General features: G+C 62.1%; 6 protein-coding genes across 6 annotated transcripts; 5 read left to right on the top strand and 1 right to left on the bottom strand.

The window, feature by feature from the left end:
• Window positions 1-395: 395 nt before the first annotated feature.
• On the top strand, window positions 396-2234 carry LINJ_35_2680 (conserved hypothetical protein; the record flags this gene model as incomplete). Its single annotated transcript, XM_001469013.1, has 1 exon — window positions 396-2234. One exon carries the CDS (start codon window positions 396-398, stop codon window positions 2232-2234), a length of 1839 nt encoding a protein of 612 aa, XP_001469050.1.
• A 792-nt stretch (window positions 2235-3026) lies between these two features.
• LINJ_35_2670 (conserved hypothetical protein) lies at window positions 3027-5258 on the top strand (the record flags this gene model as incomplete). The annotated part of the gene is made up of 1 exon (XM_001469012.1): window positions 3027-5258. The coding sequence occupies one exon, from the start codon at window positions 3027-3029 to the stop codon at window positions 5256-5258; it is 2232 nt and encodes a 743-aa protein (XP_001469049.1).
• Window positions 5259-5761: 503 nt separating this feature from the next.
• LINJ_35_2660 (conserved hypothetical protein) lies at window positions 5762-6967 on the top strand (the record flags this gene model as incomplete). The annotated part of the gene is made up of 1 exon (XM_001469011.1): window positions 5762-6967. One exon carries the CDS (start codon window positions 5762-5764, stop codon window positions 6965-6967), a length of 1206 nt encoding a protein of 401 aa, XP_001469048.1.
• A 614-nt stretch (window positions 6968-7581) lies between these two features.
• LINJ_35_2650 (hypothetical protein, unknown function) lies at window positions 7582-8550 on the top strand (the record flags this gene model as incomplete). Its single annotated transcript, XM_001469010.1, has 1 exon — window positions 7582-8550. One exon carries the CDS (start codon window positions 7582-7584, stop codon window positions 8548-8550), a length of 969 nt encoding a protein of 322 aa, XP_001469047.1.
• Window positions 8551-10049: 1499 nt separating this feature from the next.
• Window positions 10050-10415, top strand: LINJ_35_2640 (hypothetical protein, unknown function; the record flags this gene model as incomplete). The annotated part of the gene is made up of 1 exon (XM_001469051.1): window positions 10050-10415. One exon carries the CDS (start codon window positions 10050-10052, stop codon window positions 10413-10415), a length of 366 nt encoding a protein of 121 aa, XP_001469088.1.
• An 806-nt stretch (window positions 10416-11221) lies between these two features.
• Window positions 11222-12061, bottom strand: LINJ_35_2630 (conserved hypothetical protein; the record flags this gene model as incomplete). Its single annotated transcript, XM_001469050.1, has 1 exon — window positions 11222-12061. The coding sequence occupies one exon, from the start codon at window positions 12059-12061 to the stop codon at window positions 11222-11224; it is 840 nt and encodes a 279-aa protein (XP_001469087.1).
• Window positions 12062-12707: the final 646 nt, after the last annotated feature.

Genomic DNA, 12707 nt, shown 5'->3' with positions numbered 1-12707 from the left:
AGGCATCACTCGTAGAGGCAACTTGCTGGCGCGATATACCGATGAAGTCGTTCCTCCTTCCCTCGCTGCTGCTCTTATATATACTTCGTTCAAGCAAAGAGCGCAGATTTCCTGTAGACCTGCGTGGTTACGTGTCTTATCGCATGCCACGTTGTTCACCCTGTAGCGCATTTACTGATACTTCACTCATTCACCGCGCGAACCCCCTCCCTCCTGTCTCTGTTGTCCGTACACCTCTTCGCTTGTCCTCGGGTCTCCGCCGCATGCCCAACAGTGTGTGCAATCCGCTTTTCGTCTCCCCTCCGTCGGTTTGGCGAGACGCGCCGTCGCCAGTGCGGCTTCCTCATCCTCGTAGCAGGGCACGGAGCACCCAATCCTCGCTCTCGCTTTCTCGCATGACGAAAGACCGTCTCCATTACCGCCTGTCGAGGAAGCACGCCCATGGCGCGGAGGAGGTGGAGCGGTCTATCGGCATCACCTGCTCACGCTATGCGCCAGCAGCCCGGACAGCGGGCGCGCACCGCCCCGTGGCGCTCATAAAGTGGGCCTTCGACGACTACATCATGGAGGAGGAGCTACCGAGCGACGCCTTCGTTTCATCTACGCCAGTGGATGCCAAGCTTCGCACAAGCCTCGTCGTCCGCCTCATCAGCGAAGGGGTGCCAGACACAGTCGTTGAGCGGCAGCTGCGTGAGCGGCTGCCAAAGCACATGCAGTTTCACTTCCTCTCTCCCGTTGACTTTGTCAGCTGCGCGTCGCGCTACGTTTGGCTGCGTTGTGATGGCGCCCAGGCAGCCCAACTGCTGAGCGACTCCTTTCAGCGGGAGCAGCTGTGGCACACAGGGACCGGCGACGTGTACGTCAGTCCTGTGCAGGAGGTGCGTGTCGACTCCAGGGCTGACCACTTCCCTCCGCACTTGCTTCCCAGCACCCGGTACACTGTCACCCTGCGCAACGTGCAAGGCAGCTTGGGCGATGTGCTCCCGCAGCTTCGCAGTGTTGCCCAGAATGGGTTTCTAAACTACTCCCACACCGCCCGGCACGGTGTTGGGCTCTACTACGTCTACAAGGACGCGAAACTGCTGCTGCGTCGCGAGTATGGCGAATTCCTCCAAAACTACATGAGGCGCCTCACCGAGGGCACCACCCACGTCCAGCGGGAGATGCCCGTACTGCAGGAGGTCCTCGCCTCACCGCGCAGTTCGCGACGTGATTGGATCAGCGTGGTTGAAGGGATGGAAGCTGCCGTCAAGGGTGACGCGCAGGTGTACGCGCGGACGCGGCAGACCGGCTTGTACCCGCCGCATCACGACCTGCTTCTGGACTTTGTGCGGCGGGCAGCAGATGTCGCCCCGCGTCACCATGACTCGGCGCAGATCATTCGCGAAGCGGTGCGTCCGCTCGTGCTGCAGGAGGCGCTGCACGCCATCACAGATGTGCACTTCAACGCGCTGACCTCCCTCCGCTGGCAACGCGGTGGCGACACCGTCGCAGTCGGTGACGTTGTTCGCGTTCGAGACTTGACCCGCCAGCACCCCGCTGAGCCGGATAACGCGCGAGACGTCTTCGCCGGTGCGGCAGATCACATCAACGGCGCGATGCTCTCTTCGGCTCATCAAGACTGGTCAGCGTTCAAAGCTGAGGAAATCGGAGCCGCGCAAACGGCGGATGCCTACCGGCGTGTTGCCACGAAAGCGGAAGCTTCCCAGTATCGCCTCACGGATGTTGTGCTGCCGACGTTTGGCAGAGATGTGACCCACCTTCCACTCATGTCGGAGGAGAGCAGCGATGCGCTCCTTGCCGCCCTCGCACAAGAGCTTCGCGTTGAGGGCCTGGCAGAAATGCGCCTCGCGCCACGCGCAGCTTTCCGCCCGCTCGTGCAGCTGCCCGTGAACATGTCGTTTTACGTGGTGGATGAAAAGCGCGGCTGGGACTGGGAAGAGGATGCCGGTGCGGCGCGCATCAAGGCGTCGCTCTACCACGATCAGGATGGCATTCTGCGCTGCCACTCGCCCATGTCGCGGCGGACGGGCAAGAACATGGTTGCACGCCTTGGTATTCGGGGCGATGCGGCCCGCAAGTTTTTCCTCAAACCGGCACGGAGGCTTGGCATGACGTGTGTAATGCAGTTCACGCTCCCGGCAGGAAGTCACGCGACATCGGCGATTCGAGAGGCGTTTATGATAGCTACCGTCTCACCCTCCGCCATCTTCGGCCTCCTTGCCGCGAAGTAGAGGTGATGGCGGGCGAGTTTTGTGGCTCGGGACTGCTGCTCGCATGCACATGTGAACGCCCTCCCCTCCCCCTCTCGGTACACTCCCGCCATGCCATGCGCCGTTGCACTCCCGCCTTCCTCTTTTGTATTTGTGTGTGCGTGCATGCGCCTTCTCCCTCTTTCGCAATCGTCACAGCAAGGCTCGTTTGGCGTCAGCAAGCCCCTATTCATGTAAAGTGGTACGGTTGAAGCGACCCCGGTACGTGCAGGTACGACGACTCCCCGTCATCCCGAATGCGTGCGTGCACGTGTGTGCCCGCATGCCTCCGGTGCCCGTGCTTCCCCTCCTCCCGCCTCCCGCTCAAAGCCCATCCCCATGCAACGCGTCCTCCTATCCTGCGCGTCCCTTCTGCACTCACTTCTCACCTCTAGTCTCGAGTGCGCATACCTACAGACGTGCACGACACAGGAAGGCGCCCTCATCCTTGTAACCGCTGGACGCTGCATTTCTCTCTCGCTTTGTGGGAGGTGTGCTGAGGCACACAAGTGACACACAGACGGCGGAACAACAGCGAAAAAGACGTGACACAGCGCCACGGCAGCGCTAAAGAACGCCGCAGTATCGCGTGCGGTCTTCGTCGAGACGCTTGCCGGTTGCCACCTCGTGCTCACCTACCGCGCCAACGCACCCATAGATGCACTCGCGTAGATGCAACTCATACACATGATTGCAGCAAACGAATATTTTTCACAACAACTCCGCCCCTTCCCCACCCCTCTACCTGGCACAGTAGGAGGTGCGCTTTCAACGATGCCGCGCGTCCGCGTCGGCCTCCGACTGCGATTCGTGAAGCTGCCGCACATTGACGGCGAGCGCGTGTTTCGCGACGTCATCAGCTTCGTAGAGCCAGAAGATAGAAGCTATGACGATCTTCGCGCGTTGGTGGAGGCGAAGGTGAGGTTCATGGAGCTCAGCCACTCCGACTTCACCGCTTTTCACATCGAGGAGCACACTGGTGACCGTGTTGTTGTAGACACTGCTTACTTTAGTGCGCTGCTGCGGCAATGGGCGCGCAGAGCGGCGAAGGAGCGTCCGCCGCCTAAGCGACCCACCGTACCAGAGATGGCGGGGCTGGCGGTTCTCGGTGAGTCACCTTCGCCATTTGTCAACCCCGAATATGAAGGCCACTTCGGAAGCGGCGGTATGCCCACGGTGCCCACGAGCAACATGAGCAGCGATGACGACGTGGAGGACGATGAGCGTCCACCGGACATGTTGGAGTGCTTTGAAATTGAGCTGCAGAGTAGTAATTCTGTCGCTGTGGCTACAGCCGCCGCCATCCCAAACCTGGTGTCGTCCGTGTCTGGTGCGATGCCGTCACCGGTGCAGTTTGCCGCTCTCACGCGCGAGAACCTAGCGCGCCTGTGCGATGGGGATGTTGCGAAGTTGGGCGCATCAGCCTTGCTCCCTGCATCCGGGACTGCATCACCTGGCAAACAGGCTGCTGGGATAGACCCCCGCAGAGCCGCACCGAACTCCCATCTGCCTGACCCTAATGCCGAGGTCCTGGTGCGTGTTCGCGACCTGACGTGTCCGCCAGGGCAAGTCAAGTTCTACCTGTGCTGCATCATTCTTGCCGTGCGCTTTAAAACACCTAAGCCGGGGCTGACGGTCGCCGAGCTCGACCTGGGCGACGCCGAGGACGTCACGCAGGCAATCACGGCAGTCTCGTTTGACGAGGTAGTTCACAAAGCCATACGCGATCACCTGCGCGGGGACCGCCGACAAGTTCTGGAGCTGCGTCAGGTGTACGTGCGGCGTAAGAACGACGTGGACGTACGCTACCAGACCAACGCGCACCCACTCCTGCTTCGCCTCGATCGGTCGTCGAAAATGGAGGTGGTGCGCATCCTCGCAACGCCCGCACCGCAGCCAGGTAGCGGCGCCATCGTCACGGTTCGGGAGCAGCTAGGCTCGGCAGGAGTGGTGGACGCGGCCCAGCTCATGAGGCAGCCGCAGCGGTTGCGTCACGACTCCGGTGGTGCTAGTGGCGCTCCGTCGTCAGAGAACGGTGTCTCTCTCAGCGGCGTCGGCAGCGGCGCGTACCCGCCTGTGTGCTCGTCCTCATCCTCCTCCTCGGGTCCGCGGCGAACGACCTTCACCATGTGCACCACCAGCGGCAATGCCGGCGCGAGCGCGGCGCTCGTGAATGGTGTCGTTCCGTCGAGCTTCGGACAGGAGTTGCGCAGTCGTCAAGAGATGCTGCTGCGCCAGCAACGGTCGGCGGGTTCGGCACCGATCGAGCCCGGGGTGGCGATTGTCACTGCGCGCGATGTTCGAGAGCGCGAGCCGCTGGTAGAGCAGCACGCCAACCGCGAGGAACAACGAAAGATGCACATTCGCCGTAAGGTGGAGGTATCAACACAGTGTCTGCTCTGTGGGCTGGATTGCAGCGACGAGTCGGCGTGCATGGCGATCGTCCGGCAGCAACTCATGAGAAGCTCGCGCAACCGCGGCGCACAAGTGCCTAATTTCGCGCAGGTGAAGCGCGACCTCTCGGACCGTCGGCGGGTGCCGGAAGGGAAAGTGCCGACGCGGCTCGTGTGCACACATACCTTTGTGAACAGCGCCACTCGCACGGTCCACGTCGTTCACCCGCGCTGCGCACACTTGTGCTCCGCCTACCAAAGCGGGGGCGAGTTGGAAGATATCGTGGTGTGCGATCTGAGGATGAACGTGTGCACGCTTTGCGGGATGCCCGGCGCGTGCGTGGCGTGCTATCATCCCCGATGCACGGAGATGTTCCACGTGGTGTGTGCCCTCTACAGCAGCGGCTACGTAAACTTCGGCCAGCGAGACCCCTTCTGGCCCTGCCCCGCCTGCCCGCGTCACACACAGGTGGTGGTCGTATCGAAGAAGAGACCGGAGGGAAGCAACGTCTTGCACGTTGACCACAGCTGTTGGGAGGACGGAATCGCCTTCGACTCGCGTGTGGTGGAGTCCACAGACCTCCGCGACCCGGACGAGAACGACGGAGAGTGAGCGCTCAGCCACACGTAATTCTGCAGCGGAAATGCAACCAAAGTAGCAGTGGAGAGAACGGCTTCCTCGGTGCTGCTCGCTCCTGGCATCGTCCCCGTCCCCCGTACACACGACACGTTCTGTTTTGTTCTTTTGCCGACGCCGGTTTTCATAGACGCACCCCCCCCCCACCCTACCAAACAAAACGCAAGCGATGCCACGTGCTGTGATATGCTGCTCACGACTGCCGTTCCTTTACCATGATTCCTTTTACGAATGGAACGTCGGTCGCACGCGACGGGCCGTCGCCATTCCGACACGCTCTCCTCTTTTAGTGCAACCGTTGTGCTTCTCTTTCTCTCCTGCGGGCTCGTTGATCACACACGCACATCCACAGTCACCACAGCTGCTTGCGGAAGCCGCGCACGGGAACTGCCAAACCAGCGCTCGTGGTTCTTTAAGCTGCCGTGCATCGAGCAGCGTTCGTTCACGATTCTACAAGTGCTTCCACAGATACGCAAGACATGACGGATTCACCACCAAAGCTGGCCCCGCCGCCAAACGGGAGCGCGCTGCTGCGGGAGAACCTCTTTGAGGAGAAGACGGATGACGACGATGGCGAGCTGCTGAAGCGGCGCGAGCCAACGATGCTGCTGAAGGGAAAGAAGCTCATTGCCCCTCCCTCGGACGGCACGAAACGCTACACTGTCGTCTTCGACCTCGATGAAACCGTCGTGTACGCGAGGGACGGCCCCCTCTACGCACGCGCATACCTGAAAGACCTTTTCCGCTTCATGAAGGATGACTTCGAGGTGATTGTCTGGACCGCAGGCGAGCGCGACTACGCAAAGTGCATTCTCGAAGAGATCAATGAGGACCACATCATTCAGCACCTCGTCTACCGTCACGAGAAGTGGTTCCGCGAGGAGGACTACACGAAGGACCTGCGACAGCTCGGCCGCGACCTGAACTACACCCTCATGATCGAGAACACACCCGACTGCGTGCGGGCAAATCCGGAGAACGGCATCATCGTGGAGGACTTCGAGGTGCTGCCAGAGACTACCGAGGAAGAAGGTTCGATGCCGGCGACGCCGGTGCCTACGCCCCCGCCAGCGCAAGCAGGGGAGGCGACCGCGACAGCGGGGGAAGCTAAGGACAGCGCTACGCCGCAAGCCAGCACAGCCGCCGCACCAAGGCCGGCAACGGAGAGCGGAGGCGGCGGCAGCTCGCAATCGCCACTGCGGCGGCGCCGCACAACCGATCGCACGCTGTTTCTGTTGCGCGAGCTGTTGCAATCGCTTGTGAAGAGCAGGGAGACGGTGCCTCGCTTTCTTGCCTCGTGCGAGCTGCTCTCACGGCAGACGGTAACTGGTTCGGATGGCAATGGCATCCCCATCTACCACCTTGGCACACGGCGGCGACGCAAGGATGCGGGGATGCAGCGGAAACAAGTGCGAGTAAACCGGGACAGGGCGCCGCCAGCCGCTTCCCTGGGTGAGGTCCCTTTGCCTCCCTCGGATGCATCCGCGGAGAGCTCAATGAACGAGAAGAACGTGTCTGGCGAGGACCGCGACGACTGCAACGACGTAGCGCACCCGAGCGGCTCGTCAGGGGACATACCACTGCTCCCCCCCGCAGGGGCACCGCGGCAGGGCGCGGACGACCAAGTAGAGTGCGCACGTGCTGGAGGCGCGGGCAAGGAGGACAAAGGAAAACCGCATCCCTGATGCACCGTCGCACTCAAACACGCATTGTACGGTGCCAATGTTGCATGTCACGGCGTAGTAATCTGCTTTTGTTTGGTTTGTCTCCGTCACACGCCACTTTCCGTGGTGCGCTTACGCAGCTTCTGCCGCGCGCTCGGTTGCGCGTCACACGCGACAACTTCCAAAGGAACGATGAGAAAAAGAACCATAGACAGGTATATCTGTATGTCAACATGCGCCGAGACAATGAAGGTGTCGAGGCTGGCCCGGTCACGCTGCTCGGTAGGCCCACCGTCTTTGGCGTCACTATCGTGCACGCATGTAACCTTCTAGCTCCTGGCTCTGTCCGTCACTCCTCCTCGTCTTACTCCTCCTCCCCCCCACGTCTGCGGCCTTCCCAGGCTCGCACTTCCGCATCAAGGCCAATCGCCTCGGGGTGCCACCATTCACAATCTAGTAGTTACACCTCGCGTCGCTGCCGCATGCAGCACTGTGGTGGTGTGGTCACGTCTCATCCGTATATGGAACTTTCTTCCCAGCACCCACCCCACCCCCGTCAGCACCATCTATTTCCCTCCACACCCCGACAGCAGCCGCCTCTGCTCAGCTGTAAAACAAAAACACGCGCGAAAACAATGAAGCTGGAGCCGCGCGAGCGTCGGCTGCGGTCGGACTACATTCTAGACAACGCAGCTGCGTTGCAGCTGGGCAAGCTCTACCTCGGTTGGGGCCGCAGCAAAAGACGCTCGAAGCCCAAGCGCGCAACACCCGCTGCTGTGCCGAAGCCGAAGGCAGCGCCAGTAAAGGCTTCCACGAAGAAGACAAGCAAGACAGCGGCGGCAAAATCGTCGCCAGTGTCGGAGAAGGCAGCGAGGACAGCGCCACGAACGCCAACAAAGCAAGTACCCACCAAGCCTGCCACGCGTGCACCCCCAGTAGAGAAACGTCCCCGTGGAAGGCCGCGCAAAACGACATCACCGGCTGCAGCCATCAAGAGCGTGCCGCCCAAAACCGGAAGCCGCGGACGTCCCGCGAAGGCACCGCCAAAGGCGGCCACCCGGGATAGCGTGCGACCCTGCAAGAACCCGAACCCGGTGGTGAAGTCGATCTCCTCCAAGGTGGTGGCTGCAGCGACGGCCGCCGCCGCGGCCGTGAGTGCCAGCGCCAAGGTACCAGCCACGCCGCTGCCGCACACGCCTCGCAAGACCGCCAAGGTGCTCGCCACGAAGACTGTCCTGCAGCAGCACCGTCGAAGGGCAAACAACAAGGTACCGCCAGTGATCCCCAACCCGGTACCTACGCCGGCACTCTTGCTTGGCGCAGCAGAGCAGTGGGTCGACAGGGGCGACGTAACCGTTCTAGTGCGCACCATGAACGGGACAAGCTTCCGCCTGGCATGCACCTCCGAGTCGACCCTGTGGGACCTCAAGCGTCGCATCCTGGAGGTCATCATGCCCTGGACTGCATCGGCGTCTCCAGGCTCGATGGTGCGCTTGCCGATGCTGGTCATGAACGGGCGTGCGCTGGGGCCAGAGACTGCCACGCTAGCCGCCCTGCGCTTCTCGGCGGAGTCGACGGTCTACTGCTTTCCCGAGCCGAACTAAGCCGTGCCCGCCGCTAGCGGCTCAACACCTAAACTTGCACTGTTCTCCTTTCGCCGTCCCCCCTCCCGCTGAACAACTATGTCCCCGCCCCGCCTTCCCACCTATGCGCCTCTCCCCGGAGTGCGCCATCCTCGGAGCGAAAAAAAAAAGCGCGGGGTGGGATTCATGTTGGCCGCCTGGCGGCCCCGTGCCGCGAAAACCCGCCCGCCCCGACCTCATGGCGGCGACCCTGCGAAGACAAAGCCCCCCACCGCCCTGCCCCTCCCCCCTGGCCGCCACAAAGGGGCACCCTCCCCGGGCCGCCACCCTCCCCCGCGCGGCACCGGCCAAGGGGCCGGCGCACAGGCGTGGCCCCCTCCCCAAGCCCCCTCTGCCCGGCCACAGCCCCGAGACTGTGAAGGGCGTGCGGGTGGAGAGGAGGTTGGAGCGTCTCCTGCCGCCGCCGGCGCAGGGCAGTATCCGGACTGTCGCGGCAGCATGCGGGCAAGCCATCCGGGCACGCCTCCCCTCCTCCTCCACCTCCCCCAGGCAAGAACGCCGTCTTGACGCAGGCCGCGGGATGCCGAAAATGCGAGCACGGCGCGCAGGCGCCGTGGGGCACAGCCGGCACGGTGTACCACACCCAGGCACAGCATCCGGCGGTCAGCGGAGCGCGAGTGAGGGGCGCGAAGCGGCCCATGCCGATCACCCCCCCTCCCCCGACGAGCATGCCTGCGAAGCATGCGGCACAGCCCGTCTGCATCCCGACGGGGCGGGCTGATGAGGGGCAGACGCCGGGAGCATGGCGAGAGCACCGCCGAGCCCTGCAGACTCCCACGCGACGAGTCGCCGCGCCAGATCACGGAATAGCGCGACTTGCAGCGGCTCTGGGCGCAGGAGCACGGCACGCAGGCCGGGTCTCAGAGGGCCCTGCCCCGAGGCTGGCCCGCCTCCTCCTCGAGCTCGTGCGGCGTGCGCGGTGGCCGCCCCCTGTTACGCGGGCGACAGAGACGCCGTCGCCACTGCCCTGGAGCGCAGGACGCTGCAGGCGACCCTGCTTGGATCGAGGCATGCGCCCCAGCGGAGGCCCGTCTGGCGCCCGAGGCGCGCGCCTCGATTTCGCGGCAGAGGGCGGTGCGCCCTAGACGACCAGAGTGTAGCCGTGGTGCCGCAGAGGTGGGTGAGCTGTGATTGTGTGTACGCTTACGTTTGTGGAGTAGTTCCTGGTAGGCTGGACACCTTGATGAATAGAAGAATAGCCGAGGAGGTCATCCTTTGCGTATCTAAGCCAAGGGCGGGGCGCGAAGGCAGTGTGCTGCGTCTGAATCGATCTGCAGCTTCTTCGTCACGTATGTGTCCACGCTGCTGTAGCGCTCCTGCACGTGGCCGGTTGCCGTGCTGAGGTAGGCGGAGTCGATGCCCCAGACGATGCCGATAGCAGAGCCGGTAATCTCCGTGGCGTTGTCTTACCAGTTCGCTCCCGTCGATCGCTTCAGGCTGACGCTGGTGAGCATGTAGTGATGCAGTGTTGTGCTGTGCGGCACGCCAACTATCTGAAGGATGATGGCCGCCATCAGGTCTGTGGGGTCCTTGCCGGCGGTGCCGTAAAAGAGGATGGGTTGCTGCCGCCCGTCTGCACGGAAAGGGGTGCTCGTCAGCAACTGGAACACCTGCGCGAGTTGGTGGCTTTAGTTGTCGATATGGTCGCGGTACGTGGGGTGGACGAGATCGCGCATGCACTCGGGCGTGGCCTCCGTTTCGGGCTCCCACAGGTCCACGCCCATCGACCCCTCCCGCAATCGGCTCGAGCACGTGCTCAATATTCCGAAGTGAGCACGACTTGTGAAAAACCTCGTCTCAACTGCGGAAATCAAAGGCGTGAGTGAGGTGCCGCCGGTCTGCGAGCACCTACTGTGCGGCAACTTTGTGGTAAGGTGTGCAGGTTGTCGCTGCGGAGCCCTTACCCTTCGGAAATGCGACGCCCGCATGTGGTCGCGTAGCCGCCGAGATCGCGGAGGTTCGTGAGGCCGGGCAGGTTTTTAGAGCGTGTTTCGTGTGTGTACGTACGAAGAGGCAGATGCTATGGTCGATCCCGCACAACAATGGAGGACGCGATGACGGCGAATGAGGTGGACTCTGTCGCGATAGACCGGGAAGGGGGCGAGGCACGGGAAACGGAAGACCGGCCAAGGGACAGCATCAAGGTAAACAGTGTCGGTGAAAGAAACGCGAGAAGGGCGCAAGAAATAGGCAAGCGGCAGCAGCATGCATGGCCAGTATTGCGAAAAACGGAAAGGCGCAAACGTGCGCGTAAGCACCATCATCTGAGCCGTTCTCGGAGATGCTTAGCAGACCAGCGCAGCAGCATCAGCAACGGCGCTGTGTCGCTCACCTTTTTTCTTTTCCATGCCCATTTCTTCAAGTGATCGAGACCGGCAAGAGCAACCACCATCTGCACCAACCATACACATGCGTCACACCACCACACACAGGCAGATCACATGGCGGGGACTGTCGACAAGAACAAAAGGAAAGGGGAGATAAAAAAAAGGAGCACGAAGCAGCGGCAGCAGTAGAAGCACGCGATGACAGAGAAAGCTGCTCTGTGCACGCAAGCTCCACACACACACACACGCACACACCGTCGTCCTCGTATGTCCGTGTGAATCCTTTCCTCAAGGAACGCCATCGACTATACATAGTAGTCGTAAGGGATGCGGCTGCGTCCGATGGGGCTAAACAGGCGGCGAAGATTGGCACAGTAGTTGCCGCTCTTCGTCTCCGCGACAGGAACGACACCAGGTGGCTGCTCCCCCGACTTCGTCTGCTGCCGCTGGGTGCGCATCGTCTCCTTCACGGTGGAATTGGAGGCGCTTAGCATAATGTAGCGACCGGCACACGGCATCACCAGAATTGCACCTATGATCGCGGCAACAATGCAGAAGGTGCACGAGACAGCCAGCCAGATCAAGTGCGGCCGCTCGTTCGCTGGCTTGAAGTCCGTCGATACGAGGATGATAAAGGAACGAATAAGGATATAGAGCACGAGGAAACTCGTAATGACAAAGAAGCCGCCGAAAAAACGGAACGTCCGCTTTCCCACGCAGCTGCCGATGATACCGCAGTGGTGGTCAAACTCCTCCACGCAGACGTCGCAGAACCGGCAGTGTGTACTGCGTGGTGGCCGAATGATGTGGCACGTTGTGCACACCTTGCACAGCACAGGCTGCCCGCCAACCATGACGGTTGTCGACTGCGTTGGCTGCTGCGACTGCGGGGCTGGCGGGATGACACCGGGGTCGAGGGTGACCGACAGTGTCAGGCACGTGACTGATATAGTGGTGAAGAGGGCCGTGAAGACGTAAGTGAACCACTCCCCGCGCGGCACGACGACCGTAACGAAGAGGGTCGTGAAGAACAGAATCGGCAAGCCGACGAAAAGGGAGTGCCAGCTCTCGGCGGTCACCACGCAGCACCACACAATGCGCAGCCGGCCGAGCGCTCGTTTCGTCGTGCCGGGCGGCAGGGGCATGGCTCCGTCGTACACGTTTTTAAGCCTCCGCGCCGGCATGGCAGAGGGTGGCACATCAACGAAGGCGCACGAAGGCGGCGCCTGGAGGCACGGCACGGGGGCAGGCGCAAGCGCACTCACCTGCGGCACCGCATCCGGGGACGCCAAGGAAGCAGAGGCAACGGATGAAAAGCGGCAGCTGTCACAGGCAGACTCCTGGGCACTCGCACACGGCGGAGCATGTGCATCGGCGCTCTCGCCGGTTTCGAGGAAAGCGCAGCGGTCACGACTACCATCGTCTGTGGCATTGATGGGAACAGCGCTTTCCTCCACGCCGTGTGGCAAAGAGGTCAGGTGCGCGGTGGTGGAGCGCTCATGGGCCTCGCTAACCTGCACGGGAGACAATGTGCGCCTCAGCATATGGCCAGCTAGGCAGGAAGGCGAGGCGAGAAAAGCTGCAGAAGGCGCGGAGTGTGATCGCTTGAGAGGCACCGCGGTAACGCGCTCGAGGAGAAGGTGCGCTCGAATACTCGCTTTCTTCGGCCACCGCACAGCAAAGGCGAGAGAGAACGAAAGGTGCGCGCGCTGTTGCGTGAAGTAGATGTATGCGCGCAAAACGGCATGCCCACCCCAATCGAAAGAAAAAAGGAGGGCATACAAAGCAGAG

This window comes from Leishmania infantum, chromosome 35 (genome assembly GCF_000002875.2).
Source record: "Leishmania infantum JPCM5 genome chromosome 35".
Taxonomy (NCBI): domain Eukaryota; phylum Euglenozoa; class Kinetoplastea; order Trypanosomatida; family Trypanosomatidae; genus Leishmania; species Leishmania infantum.
The sequence above is the reverse complement of the archived record's forward strand: the minus strand, read 5'-3'. Positions and strand labels throughout refer to the sequence as shown.